The sequence below is a fragment of the Carcharhinus amblyrhynchos genome, chromosome 19 (assembly GCF_965287045.1).
Source record: "Carcharhinus amblyrhynchos chromosome 19, sCarAmb.v2.hapA, whole genome shotgun sequence".
Lineage (NCBI taxonomy): Eukaryota > Metazoa > Chordata > Chondrichthyes > Carcharhiniformes > Carcharhinidae > Carcharhinus > Carcharhinus amblyrhynchos.
Genome location: NC_137342.1, coordinates 26,261,270 through 26,278,894, shown reverse-complemented (window position 1 = coordinate 26,278,894; position 17,625 = coordinate 26,261,270). Strand labels below are relative to the sequence as shown.

The following is a 17,625-nucleotide window of genomic DNA, read 5'->3' as shown; positions in this document are numbered from 1 at the left end:
CCACACAACCCTGCCACAGTAACCTCTGCAAGATGTACCGAATCATTGACATGGATGCCATCATCTCACGTGAGAACAATATCCACTATCCAGGTACAGGGCACATACACTTGCAATTTGCCCAACATTGTCTACCTGATACGCTGCAGGAAAGGATGTCCCAAGGCATGGTACATTGGGGAGACCATGCAGATGCTATGACAATGGATCAATGAACACCGCTCGGCAATCACCAGGCAACACTGTTCTCTTCCTGTTGGGGAACACTTCAGGAGTCACAGGCTTTCGGCCTCTGATCTTCTGGTAAGCATTCTCCAAGGTGGCCTTCACGACATACAACGCAGAATCGCCGAGCAGAGACTGATAGCCAAGTTCTGCATACATGAGGACGGCCTCAACCGAGATCTTGGGTTCATGTCACACTATCTCTAACCCCCACAACTTGTCTGGGCTTGCAAAAATCTCACTAACTGTCCTGTCTGGAGACAATACACATCTCTTTAACCTGTGCTTAACCCTCTCTCCACTCATTGTCTGTACCTTTAAAGACTTGAGTACCTATAAAGACTTGCACTCCATTATTTTGTAAACTGAGTTTGTGTCTTTATATGTTCTGTTTGTGGATAGAACTCCCATTCACCTGATGCAGGAGCAGCACTCTGAAAGCTAGTGGCTTGTGCTACCAAATAAACCTGTTGGACTTTAACCCGGTGTTGTGAGACTTCTTATTGGGTTCAGGTGGATGCAGGAAAATCCATGGGAAACAGTCATCCCTCAAACAATACCACCAAAACACTATACTGGCTACAGTGTTTTTCCATTGAGTAAAGTTAAGGAAGGGGTGGACACATTTTTACTTAGTAAGGGTTTGGAGGGCTATGGTGAACTGGCAGGAGTAGAGTTAAGGCCTAAATGAGATCAGCTATGATCGTATTAAATATCAGAGCAGGCTCGAGGGGCTGAGTTGCCTTCTCCTACTCCTAGTTCTTATGTTCTATACAACAACAGTGACTACACTTCATAAGTAGTTAGGTAAGGAAGTGCTTTGGCATGTCCTGAGTATGTAAAAGATTACAGTACATAGATACACACACACATAATTCTATTATCATTTCTGTTAATGATTGTTTATTGTTTCATTCAGAGAGCAGAATACACAGGCAAATTGAATACATTTTAAAAGCCATCAGATTAGAGTTCAATCTTCTACCATTACGAAAATGCTTCCAAACGAAGGATGTGTATAAAAAGTCCTCAAGAAAGCATTGTACAAACAATCATTTGAGGAACATAAGCTACATTGTGCGTTAAGACTTACTAAAATGCTGAGAATTTTAAATGAGTGCAACAGTTTCCACATCATACAAAAATAGCCCAATACATTTGAGTTGATATTTCTGTATTCATGATAACAGATTTTGTCTGGAGATTTTGCCTTTCAAACTTCACAGAGAACCCTCAGTGTGGTAATCAACAGTCCTACAATCCCATTTAGACACGTATCCCTTTCTTCTATAGTGGGCCTACACTGAATTAAGAATTAACTTTTAAGAAACTAGAAGGACAGTACATTATGTGCCCTTCACTTTAATATGTTACCATCTGCCAATTAAACCTTTCAAAGTACATCTGAGTAGTTCAATGCCATTAACACTAGCTGCACTATCAAAGTGTGTCACTATTCAGTTTACCAGTACACAGCAGTCAACCATCTGTGATTACCTGCTTCTTTTCACTTACAAATGCCACCCATTACACATACTGACTTAATGTCAGGTACTTTGATACTCAGGAATTTAACCAGGTGGGGCAAAATTGCTGGTCTGCTTTCTGCCACGTGTACAAAAAGGATCATGAATGAAGTCCAATCCATCACACAAACTAGCCTCCCATCCACTGACTCTGTCTACACTTCCCCCTGCCTTGGAAAAGCAGTCAGCATAAACAAGGACCCCCCACACCTGAGACATACACTCTTCCATGTCAGGAAAAAGATACAAAAATCTGAGGTCACATAATAACCAACTCAAGAACAGCTTCTTGCCTGCTGCTGTCAGACTTCTAAATGGACCTACCTTAAATTAAGCTGATCCTTCTTCACAGCGTAGTTTTAACTGTAACATTACATTCTGCTCCCTCTCCTTTTCTTCTCTATATAACGTATGCATTGTCTGTATAGTGTGCAAGAAACAAATACTTTTCACTGTATACCAATACATGACAATAGTAAATCAATTTTTAAAATTTGATTTGATAATCAATTCAATTCAAAAAAAATGAAATCCTCATCTGTCATTTCCATGAAATTAAGCTTCTTTCTTTAGGTGATATAAATCAAGTCAGCTGTATTAGCATAGCTTGTAAATTGCTGCAATTCGTCACATTCCCAGAGATTCTTGCTGTTTTAGCTTCAGAAAAATTAGTTGTACGATAATTTGTATTGCCTACTCAACACCTCTCTCAAACAAACTTTTTAAGTGCAAAGAAAAGATAGCAAAAATATTTATTGCTTTTGTATTGATATGTTTGCATACTTTCTCTCTCTGCACTCTACTTCAGCTGGCTGGATTAGATTCATGAATCATAATTTCAATATATTACAATGGGCTGTAGAGACTTCAGTATCTCTGGTGCCACAAAGGTAGATCTCCACGTTACATCTGTTGTGAGGAAATGGTAGCACTCATCATTCACCTTGTTTTGGCTTCTTTTAACCTGAAACCAAAACAAGGTGTTTATGAGGATCAGGTGACTAAAAGTTTCCGAGCCCAGTCAGGTGGTTTACTGTGGTACGGCAGTCTCCTGCTGCTTGATGTATCACTAGAAGCTGCAGCCTCTACTGTGGCTTCCTGTGGCAGTTCCCTATCCACGCAGGCTTCTTCATTGTATGGATCCTCTAGAAGCTTTAAAACCCGCCTCACCTAAAACAAAACACAAGATATAGATCACTGAGCAATCCAAAATCAGCTCACGGCGAAAAGCATGTTTGCAACAGAACACATGAGGCAGTTTAAAAATGACCTTATTGAGGTATTGAAGATTATTGAAGGGAATAGATAAGCACACCCAGAGCTCGATTCAAGGTTAATCAAAATTCAAAAAATAGCAATCAGTTTATACGGAACTTCTTAAGCTTAGGTTGTTGTGGGATAGCTGATCACAAAAGTATTACTCCTATGAATATAAATGTTTGACGAATGTTGTTTCAGTGAAAAACTTGAATTTTTCTACTAATTTTCCAATCTCAAGAATATCCCAAGGTGCTTCACAATTAATTGAATAGTTCTGAAGTGTAATTATTGCTGTAACATAGCCAATAAGCTATGAGTGGGTGGCACAGTGGTTAGCACAATGCCAGGGACCTGGATTCGATTCCTGGCTTGGGTCACTGTGTGAAGTTTGCACGTTCTCCCCATGTCTGCATGGGTTTCCCCTGGGTGCTCCAGTTCCCTGCCACACTCCAAAAGATGTGCTGTTTAGGTGGACTGGCCATGCTAAATTGCCCCTTAGCATTAGGACGTCTTGCTAGGATAAATGCATGGGGTTCTGGGGATAGGGCCTGGGTGGGATTGTGTTTTGTGCAGACTCAATGGGCTGAATGGCCTCTTTCTGCACTGTTAGAAGTCCGTGCCCTTTGGGATTGGTCTGATCTACTGAAATTATCTTTTCTGCTCTTGCAAGGAAGAGTGATGATGAGGGGTGGTGGGTAATGAAAGAGAGGATAATTTAGATATATGTAATAATGAGTATTTGGAAACCAAGATATCGTGGAAGTTGCTCAATTGTTTTCCAATGACAAGGAAGAATTTCCTGAGCTGCAATACTTTGCTAGATATCTTAAAGTGTTGGATGTAATATGCAATTCTTCCTCAGCCATTCATTTGCAAAGGATTGTTTTGGCACATAATGCCCGAAACCAGTTCAGTGAAATTTACCCACCTCCGAGAAGTCACCATTCTCTGCATCAGTGATTGCATTCTGTGCAATGTAATTTCTCAGGATAAATTTGGGATTGTTTGAATTCATCACCTTCACACGTTCAGCGTTTAGTTCAGCAATATCATCAATGCCCTCTGCTTCATTCTCCAAACGAGACCTGAAACAAAACAAGATAACAAGTACATGACATCTTTTCAAAAATATCCACACACAAAGCCCAGAAGCTGAACATTCAGAAATAGAACCTTATACCATAAACTTTCAAAAACCGCAGGAAGGACACAACCCAAGAATGAAGATTTGATTTTGATTTGATTTATTATTGTCACATGTATGTATTAGTATACAGTGAAAAGTATTGTTTCTTGCACGCTAACAAAAAAGTATTCTGTTCATAAAGAAGGAAAGGAGAGGGTGCAGGATGTAGTGTTACAGTCATAGCTAGGGGCTAGAGAAAGATCAACTTAATGCAAGATAGGTCCATTCAAAAGTCTGATAGCAGCAGGGAAGAAGCTGTTCTTGAGTTGGTTGGTACGTGACCTCAGGCTTTTGTATCTTTTTCCTGATGGAAGAAGGTGGAAGAGAGAATGTCTTAGACGCGTGGGATCCTTAATTATGCTGGCTGCTTTGACAAGGCAGCAGGAAGTGTAGACAGTCAATGGATGTGAGGCTGGGAGGACCTTCTGTCACCAGTATAGGGGAATTAATTTGGAAATTATACCTTTAATGCTTAAACTTTATGCGAGTGAATTAGAAATTTTAAAAATATAAAAACCGCTGAAATTTCGGGAACTTATCTAAGGAAAAAAATATGTTGCAATTCATTACAAACTTAAAGTATACAGGTTTTAAATGTTACTTTTGAGCCTGTTAAACATTAAGCAAATCGTACCGTTATTCATAAAGACTGCACTACACAGAAACCACAGAAATAGGAGACGCAAACCATGACTTGCACATCACAGATCCCATAAGACTATAAGATATAGGAGCAGAATTAGGCCATTCGTCCTATCAAGTCTGCTCTGCCATTCAATCATGGCTGATATGATTCTCACCCCATTCTCCTGCCTTCTCCCCGTAACCCTTGAGCCCCTTATTGATCAAGAACCTATCTGTCGCTGTTTTAAAGACACCCAATGACCTGACCTTCACAGCATTGTGCGGTAAAGAGTTCCACAGATTCACCACTCTCTGGCTGAAGAAATTCCTCCTCATCTCTGTTTTAAAGACGCGTCCCTTCACTGAGCTTGTGCTCTTGAGTTCTAGTCTCCCCTCTTAGTGGAAACATGCTCCCCATGTCCACACTATCTAGGCCTCTCATTATTTGCAATTTACAAAACTTATGTGCATGAATAAACAAAGTCTTTTTTTCAGTTTTTAAAATGGATTTCCCTCCCAAGCCACCTGTGATTTTCTGCCTTTCTCCCAATGCTAACAGGATCTGGAGTTCAAGTCCACAGACACTGACAGACCTGGATACTTAGTCCAAGTGGTCCTTCTCTACGTCTGACCCAAAACAGTAATTGTCAGCAAACAGTTTGTCTATTCAATCCTGTTCTCATCCAATGTTCAAACAACTTACTGCCAGGAGACCTTAGATAGGAAACAGAAGCTGGGAACCAAGTTGATTCGCTCCCCCTGCAATGGTCAAAGCTTTCTGCCACTTGAGACTAACTGCGGCATCCTACCAACAACTCCAGTGAACACGTACAGAGACAGGAATCACCATTCTGATCTACCTGGCTTTGTGCAATTCTGGGAGGCATCTTCAAATGACTGACACTTGAGGGAAATCTAGAAATTATTATTAATTTTATTTTAGCGCACTGTTTTCCATAAAGTTCCTAACCTGTACTTTTGTAGCCAGTCTGTCCATGCTTTCTTCTGTTTGCTCAGTAGCTCTTCAACTGTCATCTCCTGTAACTCAGATAAGCGTTCTATGCGAGCCAACTCCTTAGCAATTCCTTCTTTGCTGCCAAGCAGATCAAAGAGCTGTGGATTGGAGTGCGACAGGGCCAGCAACATGGACAACTGCCTGTGTAGGATTGCCAGAACACAAGGTCAGAATCTGATTAAACAAAGTCTAAATCATAATCATACAGATTTTACAAAGTATAATATACATACATGTATATTTAATTTATGATTTAAATATATATTCGAATTACCAGGAATACAAGTCAAATAACAGAGGCGTAAGGGGCATGTCCCTAATATGCGAATCATACTGGAATGAAAGTGCAACACCAGAACATACTTTAACTGTTATTCAATTAACCATTATTCAACAGGCTGTAAAGGCTGGGTCATTAAGCATGTTCAGGGTGACATGGGCAGCATTATGGTTAGCACTGCTGCCTCACAGCACCAGGGACCTGGCTTCAATTCCTGGCTTGGGTCTCTGTCTGTGTGGGGTTTGCATGTCTGTGTGGATTTCCTCCCACAGTCCAAAGATCTGCGGGTTAGGTTGATTGGCCATGCTAAATTGCCCCTTAGTGTTAAGGGCACTAGCAGGGTAAATGGGGTTACGGGGTTAGGGCTGGATGGGATTGTGGTTGGTGCAGACTTGACGGGCCAAATGGTCTCCTTCTGCACTCCTGGGATTCTATAAAGACAGACAGGTTTTGAATCAGTAAGGGGATCGAGGTTTATGGGGATATGGTGGGAAAGTGGAGTTGAGGATTATCTCATCAAATCAGCAATGATCTCATTAAACGGCAAAACAGACGATGGGAAAATGATCTATTTCTACTGCTACACCTTAATGATTTAACAGCCTTATGAAGATAGCTGCACTACAAAGTAATTCTAATTTGCAAACTGCCAATGACAACAGCATAGCTCATTAGATATGGGTGTGTGTAAAATAATGACTTTACAAATAAAACCTTCTGTAAATCTCAAAGGTATTTCATTCCCTACGTGTACATTCTTACCGCGGATCCATAGTTGGTCTGGAGGCCAGTTTTAGCTCCTCCAATGTCGCACATTGCTGGATCAGCTTTTCAAGAAATTCCTCCAGTGTAAAATGGGTGGCAGTTCCAGGAACTGGAACTTCACTAAGCGAACGGAAGGTGTTTGTAAAATCTGCACCTGAGTAAAGAAAACAGAAGTTATTTACTATGTGCTTGAAGTTTAGATTCATGTAATTTTCATTCATTGTGCAAGTACTACACTAAACCTATCCTGGCCAGATGGATGATGGACTGAGCAATTAGACCCTTGGATACTTTTAATTAGTACGCAGCTAAACAGCTTCTGCAAGCCTGACAGTACTCAGACACGTCAAGGTTGCCACAGATCAAAAGCTATAGGAACCAATCCAGAGCTGCCTTGCATATTGAACAGAGGTGGCTGACCTTAACAATAGGTGGGGTCATTATGATTCGATACTAGAATCCTCTTACATATTGCATAGAGATGCTCGATCTTAACAATGGAAGTGACGTTACGGCCCGAAACCCATCAAGAGGTACTCAGCCAGAATAGGAAAAGGCTTTATGTTTGTGGATTCCCCAGTTTTGCCCAGATTCCCTGCTATTAACCATATCCTGAAAGCCATGATGTGAAGATACTGGCATTGAACTGGGGTGGGCACAGTCTCACAACACCAGGTTAAAGTCCAACAGGTTTAGTTGGAATTATGGGCTTCGGAGTGCTGCTCCTTCATCAGATGAGTATATTGTCACTCACCTGATGAAGGAGCAGCACTCTGAAATCTTGTAATTCCAAATAAACCTGTTGGACTTTAACCTGGTGTTGTGAGACTTCTTATTGTATCCTGAAAGGAGATATGTACAACTAGGATGACCTGGTCTAACCTCGATGGATGCAGTGCTCCCCGCCCTGTCACTCCACTGCCTGAAAGCCAGGGAACATTCCAGAAAGGGTGAAAGAGGGGGATAAAAATGTCTATCTTAAGCCAAACCCCAGCAAAGACTCAACCTGGGACGATGGAAGAGGGCATACGAGATCCACTCTTGTACCAAGAAAACCATAAGTTCATCTGTCACATGAGCTCAGTGAACTGGATCCAACAGCCTGGTTAACGTCACCAGAATGGGTGGCATACATGTGTGTTTTCAAGCAGTTAGCTGAGTTTGGGGAAAAACTAACTTAATTCATTGTGTAAGAATTTGTTTCTTTAAACTGCAAGTGTCTTTAATAAAGCTAAGTTTAGTTTAATAAAGCTAATCACAATTCTTTGTCTGTTTCAAATAAGAGCACTTGGATAAATGTGGTTTGAGTGATAAACTTGTCAGTGTATAGAGTATTTTACAGGCAACACTATGAAAAAATCCAGTTATTTAACCTGGTTAAACCTAGGAGGCTGTGCAATGCATATTTGATCATGTGCATTGTCATTTAGAATTTGAAAGGAAATCTGAATAGCACAAACAAGAATGTAACATTTCTGGCATCTATGGATGTATCTCACTCATCCTGTTTCTACAATCATGCATCCTCTCTCCTTTTCATTACTTCAGGACTTCCTTTCTGTATTTTCTTTTATAGTTAGTTCTCCTACAAGCTACCACACAGGATATAGTTACAGAAGAATAATGAGTTTGGAATTAGGGCAGGATAGCAAGCTGGATTCAGACTTAAAACTTATTTATTTGTGTCACAAGTAGACTTACATTAACACTGCAGTGAAGTTACTGTGAAAATCTCCTAATTGTTTATATTCAGAAAACACAATTAAGGGTCAACGGCAGTACTTTAATGAATGTCAGTGCTTTGGGATAGGGGCTGAAAGGGAATGCTATTGACTTCTGCAGATTATACAAGAAGAGAAATATAATTAACTCTTTAATATTCTAAAGGGCTTTTTCACCGGACGTCTCAAAGTACGTTGACAGAGTTTGGAAGGTGGCTTAACAATTTGTGAAGATGTCGTTCCAATTCGAATTGGCCTCAGGACCTGTTCCGGCCGACAATCATTGTCTATTAGGGGCTGAAAGGGAATGCTATTGACTTTTGCAGATTATACAAGAAGAGAAATATAATTAACTCTTTAGAAGATTAAGACTTAGAAGATTTAGAAGATTAACTCTTTACAAGATTAAACTTTCATACTAACCTGCTATTTGGAAAACATGCAACAACTCGGAAACTAATTCTTCATCCTCTGCCTTCTCATGTCGAAGAAGTCCTAATTTCTTTCTCATTTTTTGCAGGTAATGTCGCTGGAATTCAGCATTGTATTCCTCTTCGATGATGGGCTGACTCTCCTCCAGGGGCAATTCAGGAACCAAGGCCTCAGCCAATTTACTCAAATTCCACTTGCAGATTTCAGGCTGACGGTTGTATGCGTAGCGACCTCCATTATCAGAACCATTACATATGTAATCTGGATCAAACCTTGAATGGTTGGAAGGAGAACAGAAATAGGCATCAATTCAATCTTGCTGGAGTCTTTTCTGTTATACTTGTGGTATAGTGTATTACTAAATTCAAATGTCTATTCTCAAGCCTGGATTATTTTATACTGAAAAATATTGCTACATATATACGTGTTAACTACAACTTTCCACATTTGACCTAATTTGTATGTTAATTGTTTAATAATATAAAGGGGTTACAGATGGCACTGGGTATTGGGTGTGTGTGGAGTTGTAAAAGAAAATAAAGTGAGTTTGTGAAGAAGCTAGACTTGCTTCATTTATTACTGGACCGCAACTGGGAAGCTTAATAATATAAAAGCTTCAAATATATGCATGAATGCACATCCACTTCAGAAAATACAAATGTGTTATTTAAAATTCAGAGGAAGAAATGGTTCATCGAAAACAGAAATATTATAGCAATCCAATGAAATGCACAATATTTTTCATTCATTACTAAAAAAATGCAACTCAAAATATAGAAAGGAGAAGATATTAACTTGGTGATTTTTTTTCATTTGTTGAGCAGTTTTAATATTCTGTATACAAAACCTTGAGGGACTGCCAAAAAAGATTAATGTTAGACAATGAAATATGCTCTGCTTTGGTATTTAGTCTGATTGCCAAGCACTTTCAGGTCAGATAAAATATTATCAGGCTTAGGGTAAAATTTTCCCTCCTGTAACCTACAATATACATCAGTCCCATAGGAAATGCACAACTGTTTATGGAGGCTAACTTCTGTGTTGGGTGCAGGGACCAGATACCTAAATCCATCCTCCTATGGCACTGTACATTGATACTCCAATACAATGCACGCCGAGGAGTTATAACATACTGCAGTGAGTAACCTCAGAATTTTGTTTTAAATGAAGAGATTGAGGAGCCCTGTTGAATACAAGTTTTGAAAATCCAGTAAAGGTTAAAATCAGGTAAAATTCAATCAGCACCTTCATTTTTAGCAGATCTAAAACTGATAGTGCCTAACATTTTCATATTCAACAAGAACTCCACATTCAGTGAAACAAAGCCAATGATATTCAGCCTTTCTTCTTGCTCAATATAAAATCCTTAAAGTGATGAGTTAGTGCAGCAGAGCTTAATGGACCAGTTCTACCAACTTCCAGGATGTTGAAATTCACAAGGAAGAAAAAGGATTTTTCAGAGCAAAAAAGGACACATGAATTGTCCCCAAACCAACATCCCTGTCTGATAATCAACACAGAAAAAAATACAACTGCCTGGAAAAGCCAAGGCAGAAACTTCTGTCTCGGATGAAAGGGTAGCACAAATAATTAATTTTAGTGTCACAAGTCGGCTTACATTACCACTGCAATGAAGTTATTGTGAAAATCCCCTCGTCGTCACATTCTGGCACTTGTTTGGAAACACTAAGTGAGAATTTAGCATGGCCAATGCACCTAACCAGCATGTCTTTCAAACTGTGGGAGGAAACCAGAGCACTGAGGAAACCCATGCAGACATGGGGAGAATGTGCAGATTCTACAGACAGTGACCCAAGCCAGGAATAAAACCCGTGTCCCTGGTGCTGTGAGGCAGTAGTGCTAATCACTGTGCTGCGATGCCACCCTCAAAGGCAGGGAAAAAAAATTAAAATAGAAAAATTACTAAATGTCTTCTTGTGCAACACTTGATATCATTAGTAACATGACATGTTGTACAACACAGAAATGTTTGCGAGTTCCACTAATGTTGTCCATTGTGTGTTTCGCAACTGCATTTGAAACAGTTTTAACCCTGCACAATTATAAATAAGTCTGCACGGCATTCAAAATCTACATGCCTGTCCATGAATCCAAAAGGTCCATAGTCAATGGTGAGTCCTACGATGCTCATGTTGTCCGTATTTAGTACGCCATGACAAAATCCAACACACTGCCATTCAGCTACCAGCCTGGCTGTCCTCCTGGTTATCTGTAGATTTGTTAAAACAGGAGCTCTTTTAGATGCACAATAAAAGTCATTCTTTAATTTCAAGACAGAGCTTTGCAAAACAAAACATATTTTGAAATGTACTCAAGTTCTGTAAATTTGATTAACACAATTCCATTTTCAGTTTTCTGTTCAAGGTAGTCCTAGGGAAATAAAACATTTTTTGATTTGATTTATCAGTCATATATATTAGCATACAGTGAAAAGTATTGTTTCTTGCATGCTATACAGACAAAGCAAACCGTTCATAGAGAAGGAAACGGGAGTGCAGAATGTAGTGTTACAGCCATAGCTATGGTGTAGAAAAAGATCAACCTAATGCAAAATAAGTCCATTCAAAACTCTGACAGCAGCAGGGAAGAAACTGTTCTTCAGTTGGTTGGTATGTGATCTTAGACTTTTGCACCTTTTTCCCTACGGAAGAGAGAATGTCCAGAGTGCGTGGGATCTTTAATTATGCTGGCTGCTTTGCCGGAAGAGTCAATGGAAGGCTGGTTTGCGTGATGGTTTGGGCTACATTCACAACCTTTTGTAGTTCCTTGCTGTCTTGGGCAGAGCAAGAGCCACACCAAGCTGTGATACAACCAGAAAGAATGCTTTCTATGGTGCAACTGTAAAAGTTGGTGAGAGTCGTAGCTGACATGCCAAATTTTCTTTGTCTTCTGAGAAAGTAGAGGCATTGGTGGGCTTTCCAAACTATAGTCTCAGCATGGGGGACAAGGACAGGTTGTTGGTGATCTGGACACCTAAAAACTTGAAGCTCTCGACCCTTTCTACTTCGTCCCCGTTGATGTACACAGGGGCATGTTCTCCCTTTATGCTTCCTGAAGTCGATGACAATTGCCTTCATTTTGTTGACATTGAGAGAGAGATTATTTTTGCCGCACTAGTTCACCAGATTCTCTATCTCATTCCTGTACTCTGTCTCATCATTGTTTGAGATCTGACCCACTATGGTGGTGTCGTCAGCAAACTTGAAAATCGAATTGAAGGGGAATTTGGCCACACGGTCATAGATGTATCAGGGATACAGTTAGGGGCTAAGAACACAGCCTTATGGGGCACTGGTGTTGAGGATGATCATGGAGGAAGTGTTATCGCCTAGCCTTACTGATTGTGGTCTGAGTTAACCAGTTCGGGATCCAGTCGCAGAGGGAGGTGCTGAGGCCCAGGCCATGGAGTTTAGAGATGAGTTTCATCGGAATAATGGCATTGAAGGCTGAGCTGTAGTCAATAAATAGCAGTCTGACATCGGTGTCTTGTTATATACGTGTTCCAGGGTTCAGTGCAGTGCCGGGGAGATGGCGTCTCCTGCGGACCTGTTGCAGTGGTAGGTGAACTATAGTGGATCATTTTTCACTCTATCTCCACGAGTAATGCTTCACAGCTTTATTCAATAAATGTTTATCTAAATAATCACTTGCTGGTTTTATGTAAAATGGAGGGTGGAGATCTTCACAAAAAGTTTGAAATTATTGTCATTTTGCATTAGCACATTTAAAAAGGTTATACTGATACAAACTGTGAGCTCACAGTTAAACTCAAAACTTATTATCCGTTTGGAAATTCAGTGAGATACATCGCTCATCCATTTAAATAACCACACGCAAATATCACAATGAAAAATAATGACATCAGTAATGCAAAATCTCATGTTGCCACCATAAAACAAGGCAGAGACACAAACAGGCAGATACAGAAAGACTCAGAGAGATGCCTCATCATGGCATCCCAAACTTGAACTTACACTATTTTTTCTAAAAATGCCACATATCTTTTAAAAGGCCAAAATTATAGGACCAGGCGAAAGGGAGAATCAATTGTCATGCAAGGCAGGTGTGTACTAAGTATTGTGGACATGTGCGCTGGAGTTCTAGACATGTTAAAAGTTTGTCAATGATAGAAATAAAAGATTGCCAACGGAAGTTAATTGATCTACAGTGCAAAGGAGGCATTCATTTGGGTTTAACTAGATACATCAAGTATGAGCTCCTACTAGGAGACACTACAGTTTCTACATTTCCATTTGTCAAAACTAAGATTGGAAATAATAAAGTTAGTGATTTAATGCCCAGCTGTCACGACATGCAGCATTCTATCTCAATGGATCACTTTCACAAATAAACCATTCAAATTAAATCCTTTAAAAAAATGTTACGCACTTCCTCTTCTCCCTGGTACATCAACAAATCTTTGACCTCCATGTCACGTACATAGGCGGGAACTTGGATGCACTTTACCTTTTCAGGCAATCATAGAATCTACGGTGCAGATGAAGGCCACTTGGCCCATCGAGTCTGCACCAACAACAATCCCACCCAAACCCCATCCTAGTAACTCCACATATTTACCCTCTGAACCCCTGACGCTGAGGTGAAATTTATCATGGCCAATCAACCTAACCCGCACATCATTGGGACTGTGGGAGGAAACCAAAGCACCCGAGGAAACCCATGCAGACATGGGGAGAATGTGCAAACTCCATACAGGGACCAGAGGCCGGAATTGAATCCGGGTCCTCGGCACTGTCAGGCAGCAATGTTCACCACCGTGTCACACCTTTTAGAATGCAGAGATGCAGACACCTCCTACCCAGCAGAGATCAGCTAACTAACCAGACCATGAAACAAAACTTGGAGCCCTCCTGGCCTGTTTAATTCAGATTAGTGGGGTGGGATTTTCCAGTCCAGCCCACGATGGGAATTGTTGCAGGCAGGACAGAACATTTGATAGACCTACTTTGGGTAGGACTGGAAAATCCCACCCTACATAGTGTGCATGATAGTGCAGTCTTGTATAGTGAGTAGTAACAGAAGATAAAATGGTCAAAAAATGAATCAGATCTGCTCTGAATAGTGACAGCTTGCAATGAATGTTCAAGTTATGGTGTGCACAGAAGTTAAAAACATGTAAAGTAGCATAGTATTCCACTGCACAGTTACTTATTTCATGAAGTCTTACCTCTCTAAAGAAAGCAGCATTTCGCTGTATTGTGTTTTGGGGGTGTGCACTCTGAATTTCCGGATAGAATGTTCCAATAACGTAGTCAAGCATTTGAATCCGAATATCATTTCTACTGCAACTAGGCCCCTTTCGACCTGTAAATTCATCCATAGGTTTAAATATCTCAAAGGATCCAAATCTGATTTTAAAACACACAACAGGATATATTTACTTGTAGGTAATGAATTAAGATTAATATGTCATAAATTCTGAACATTTATGCAGGCTTACACCAAAAACAGAGATCTTAATACCGTAGAAATGTCGAAGCAATACGAAGAACAATAGTGCACTTTTCATATATTGGATGTCCATCATACAACACATCCCTCATGACTTTAGTATCTGATGTTACACAAGTTCCCGCTCGTGTTGTTGGAATTCCCAGATGGAACATGGCCTCACTACAGAGAAATTCCCTTATACTGGAACGAAGCACTTTTCGACCATCTGATGTTCTGTCAAAAATAATTGTGAACATGATTCACGTCATTACGAACAACACAAGATTCAATGGCAACTTCACTATGTAAAATATATGCAACTAGGAAACAACACTAAAACTTACAATAGGTTCCTATTGAAAACAAATGCAACAACAAAGTTCAGACAGCAGTTTTTAAGCCTTGGAATGTTTTCCTATGTTAATCTGAAATAAGTGGATGAAGAGCAGAGAAAGACGTTAGGAAAGCTGACCCAAGAACTCGGTCAACGATATGGTTCTTTTGGTTGGTGTGAGATGAGGAGAAAACAAATAGGCTGGGAATTTTAGAGTGTGCTGCCTAAGTGGTTGAAGGCACAACAGTCAGTAGCATCAAAGAAGGCATTGCCATCAACGATGCGGCAGGAGAGTGGGGTTGATGCAACTGCATGAAAATCTAGAGTTGAAACAATGGAAGGTTCAGAGGGCGGTTGTAGGCCTGTGTAGTGTGGTGTGTTACAGATCACTCAGGGAGTTCAAGTTCCTCTTACAACATGCAGTTTTATATGCATGTTGCCATCCAGAACTATAGATAGGGATGGTGGAAGATTGAACTTTTTTTCTAATGCATGACTGATCCTGAATCTCTCTTGCTCTGTCTTGCCATTGGCACATACTTGTTGGAAGGATTTACAGGTTGATGATTGGCGGGTTCGATTGCCAGCTTGGGTCACTGTTGATGTGGAGTTTGCACATTCTCCCTGTCTTTGCGTGAGTTTCCCCAGGTGCTCCTGTCCAAAGATGTGCAGGTTAGGTTGATTCGCCATGCTAAATTGCCTCTTAGTATCCCAGGAAGTGTAGGTTAGAGAGATTAGTGGGGTAGGGCCTGGGGTGGGATTTTTGTCTTGATGGGCTGAATAGCCCCCTCCTGCACTGTCAGGATTCTATCAACATAGTAACTTCATTGCAGTGTTAACATAAGCCTACCTGTGATACTAATAAATAATAAAAATAAACTTGTTTGACGATGTTATGAACGTGCCTTCCTTGACTCTTGAGACCAGGGTGGGACTCGACCCTAAGTTTCTGGCTTAGGAGCAGTGTCACCAACACTGCTACAGTCCCAGAAACCAGAGGTGAACAGGAAGCAAGGGATGAGTGCATGAGGATGCCCCTAAACTCTGTACTTATTCAAAACAGACAAACCTAGTTCCCAGGATAATAATTCAGCAGGATAATTATACTTTCACTACTCACGTCAATTATGTCCCATATATTTGCACACACTAAAAAGCAAATCTTACATTTATAAAGTGTTCAAGTTAAATAAGAGGGAAGAGTTAAAAAAAAGGATGGGGCAAGAAAAAAAGAGGAGGAATGTGAAGATTCCTCCACTGAAGGCAGGGAGGGGGAGGATAGATAGGAGCTTAAATTTAGCATTGGAATTAACAGGCCTTAGAGTCAAAATACAGGAGAAACACAACTGGATGCAAACAGGCTTTATCCTGCTTGTCCCAGGCCTTACACTAACTATTCCAAGCTTTACCCAGTCTGAGATTTTCCCCTGGCCCAGGCTCTACTCTCCCTGTCCCTGGCTTTACAGTCCTTTAAGACTTGTTCAACTGTAAAAACTAGTAACCATTATTTGTAAATTGAGTTTGTGTCTTTATATTTCCTGTTTGTGAAGAGAACTCCCAGTCACCTGACAAAAGGGCAGCACTCCAAAAGCTAGTGGCTTTTGCTACCAAATAAACCTGTTAGACTTTAACCTGGTGTTGTGAGACTTCTTTACTGTTTACACTCCCTGTCCCAAGAGCATTGCAGTTTGTAATGAGTGGGTTAGTATTGACCTGGAGTAAGGGGTCGGTCCTGCTCCTTTGATCTGCAGCTCCCACCTCTGCCCCTGGCCATTCAGCACCTCTCCCAGGTACATGGCCGCTCCGTCCCCCAGCTGCCCGGCGAAGCTGCCGAACTGATGTCCGCAGTAGCAGTGAGCGGCGGGCTCGGAGCCGGCCAGTTGCCGGTTCCCGCTGAAATACAGGGCCAGCTCCTTCTCCCAGGCCGGCTCGGGCTCGGGCTCCAGCCCCAGCAGGCGGAGAGCCGGCAGCGAGTAAGCCACCAGCCGGGGCTGCTCCACCGGCGCCGGCCGCACCCGGGAGAAACAGGCGGCCGGCACCTGGCGGGAGGTCGGCTCCTCGGACGGGTCGAGGGGCAGCGAGCGCAGCGCCAGGTTGTCGAAGCGGAGGCTCCGCAGGCTACCGCCCGAGCCCATAGTCCGCTGAGTGCCGCCGCCGCGGCGGGGCTGGTGTGGGGAACGGAGACAGCGGCAGGCACAGCGAACTGCACCTACTGCCATACACAGCCCGCTACACTGTAACCCCAATCACACTGATATACTCACTTCCGACTGACAACTTGTTCCTGTACCATCCCAATGTCACAATTCCTTCTATAACCTTCTGCACTTCCAAGTTTCTAAATTCACTGTTCACTTATTCCTTTGTTGTTAGCTTTACACAACTTCTTGTTATTGATTGAGTGGAGTTCGAATTTTATTTTTTTCTTTTTTCCCACCCAGAGTGTCTCTGTGTCCCAGGCGGAAATTTGCCACATCTAAACATTCCCCACCCCGCCCCCAGCAGCAGGTTCGCAACTCAGCTCCAGCCCAAGATGGATGGGCCTTATATTGTCAGCTTGGGTCTCGTTTGACTCTCTCGAATTGGAGTTTGGTTTTTGGAGCAAGCGAGGAATGGATTTGAGTCTACCTGATCCATTCTGAGTATTGGCTTTGTTTAAAGTTCAAAGTTTTATTTATTAGTGTCACAAGTAGGCTTACATTAACACTGCAATGAAGTTACTGTGAAAATCCCCCTAGTCGCTGTACTCCAGCGTCTGTTTGGGTACACTGAAGGAGAATTT

At 41.4% G+C, this 17,625-nt stretch overlaps 1 protein-coding gene across 1 annotated transcript; it reads right to left on the bottom strand.

Moving 5' to 3' along the window:
• Positions 1-1,111: 1,111 nt before the first annotated feature.
• selenoo1 (selenoprotein O1) lies at positions 1,112-17,068 on the bottom strand. Its single transcript, XM_080207391.1, has 9 exons — positions 16,557-17,068; positions 14,540-14,743; positions 14,244-14,424; positions 11,134-11,264; positions 9,026-9,306; positions 6,879-7,035; positions 5,792-5,977; positions 3,940-4,096; positions 1,112-2,921 (listed from the first exon to the last, which is right to left on the bottom strand). The coding sequence occupies exons 1-9, from the start codon at positions 17,060-17,062 to the stop codon at positions 2,736-2,738; spliced, it is 1,989 nt and encodes a 662-aa protein (XP_080063517.1). The 5' UTR covers positions 17,063-17,068; the 3' UTR covers positions 1,112-2,735.
• Positions 17,069-17,625: the final 557 nt, after the last annotated feature.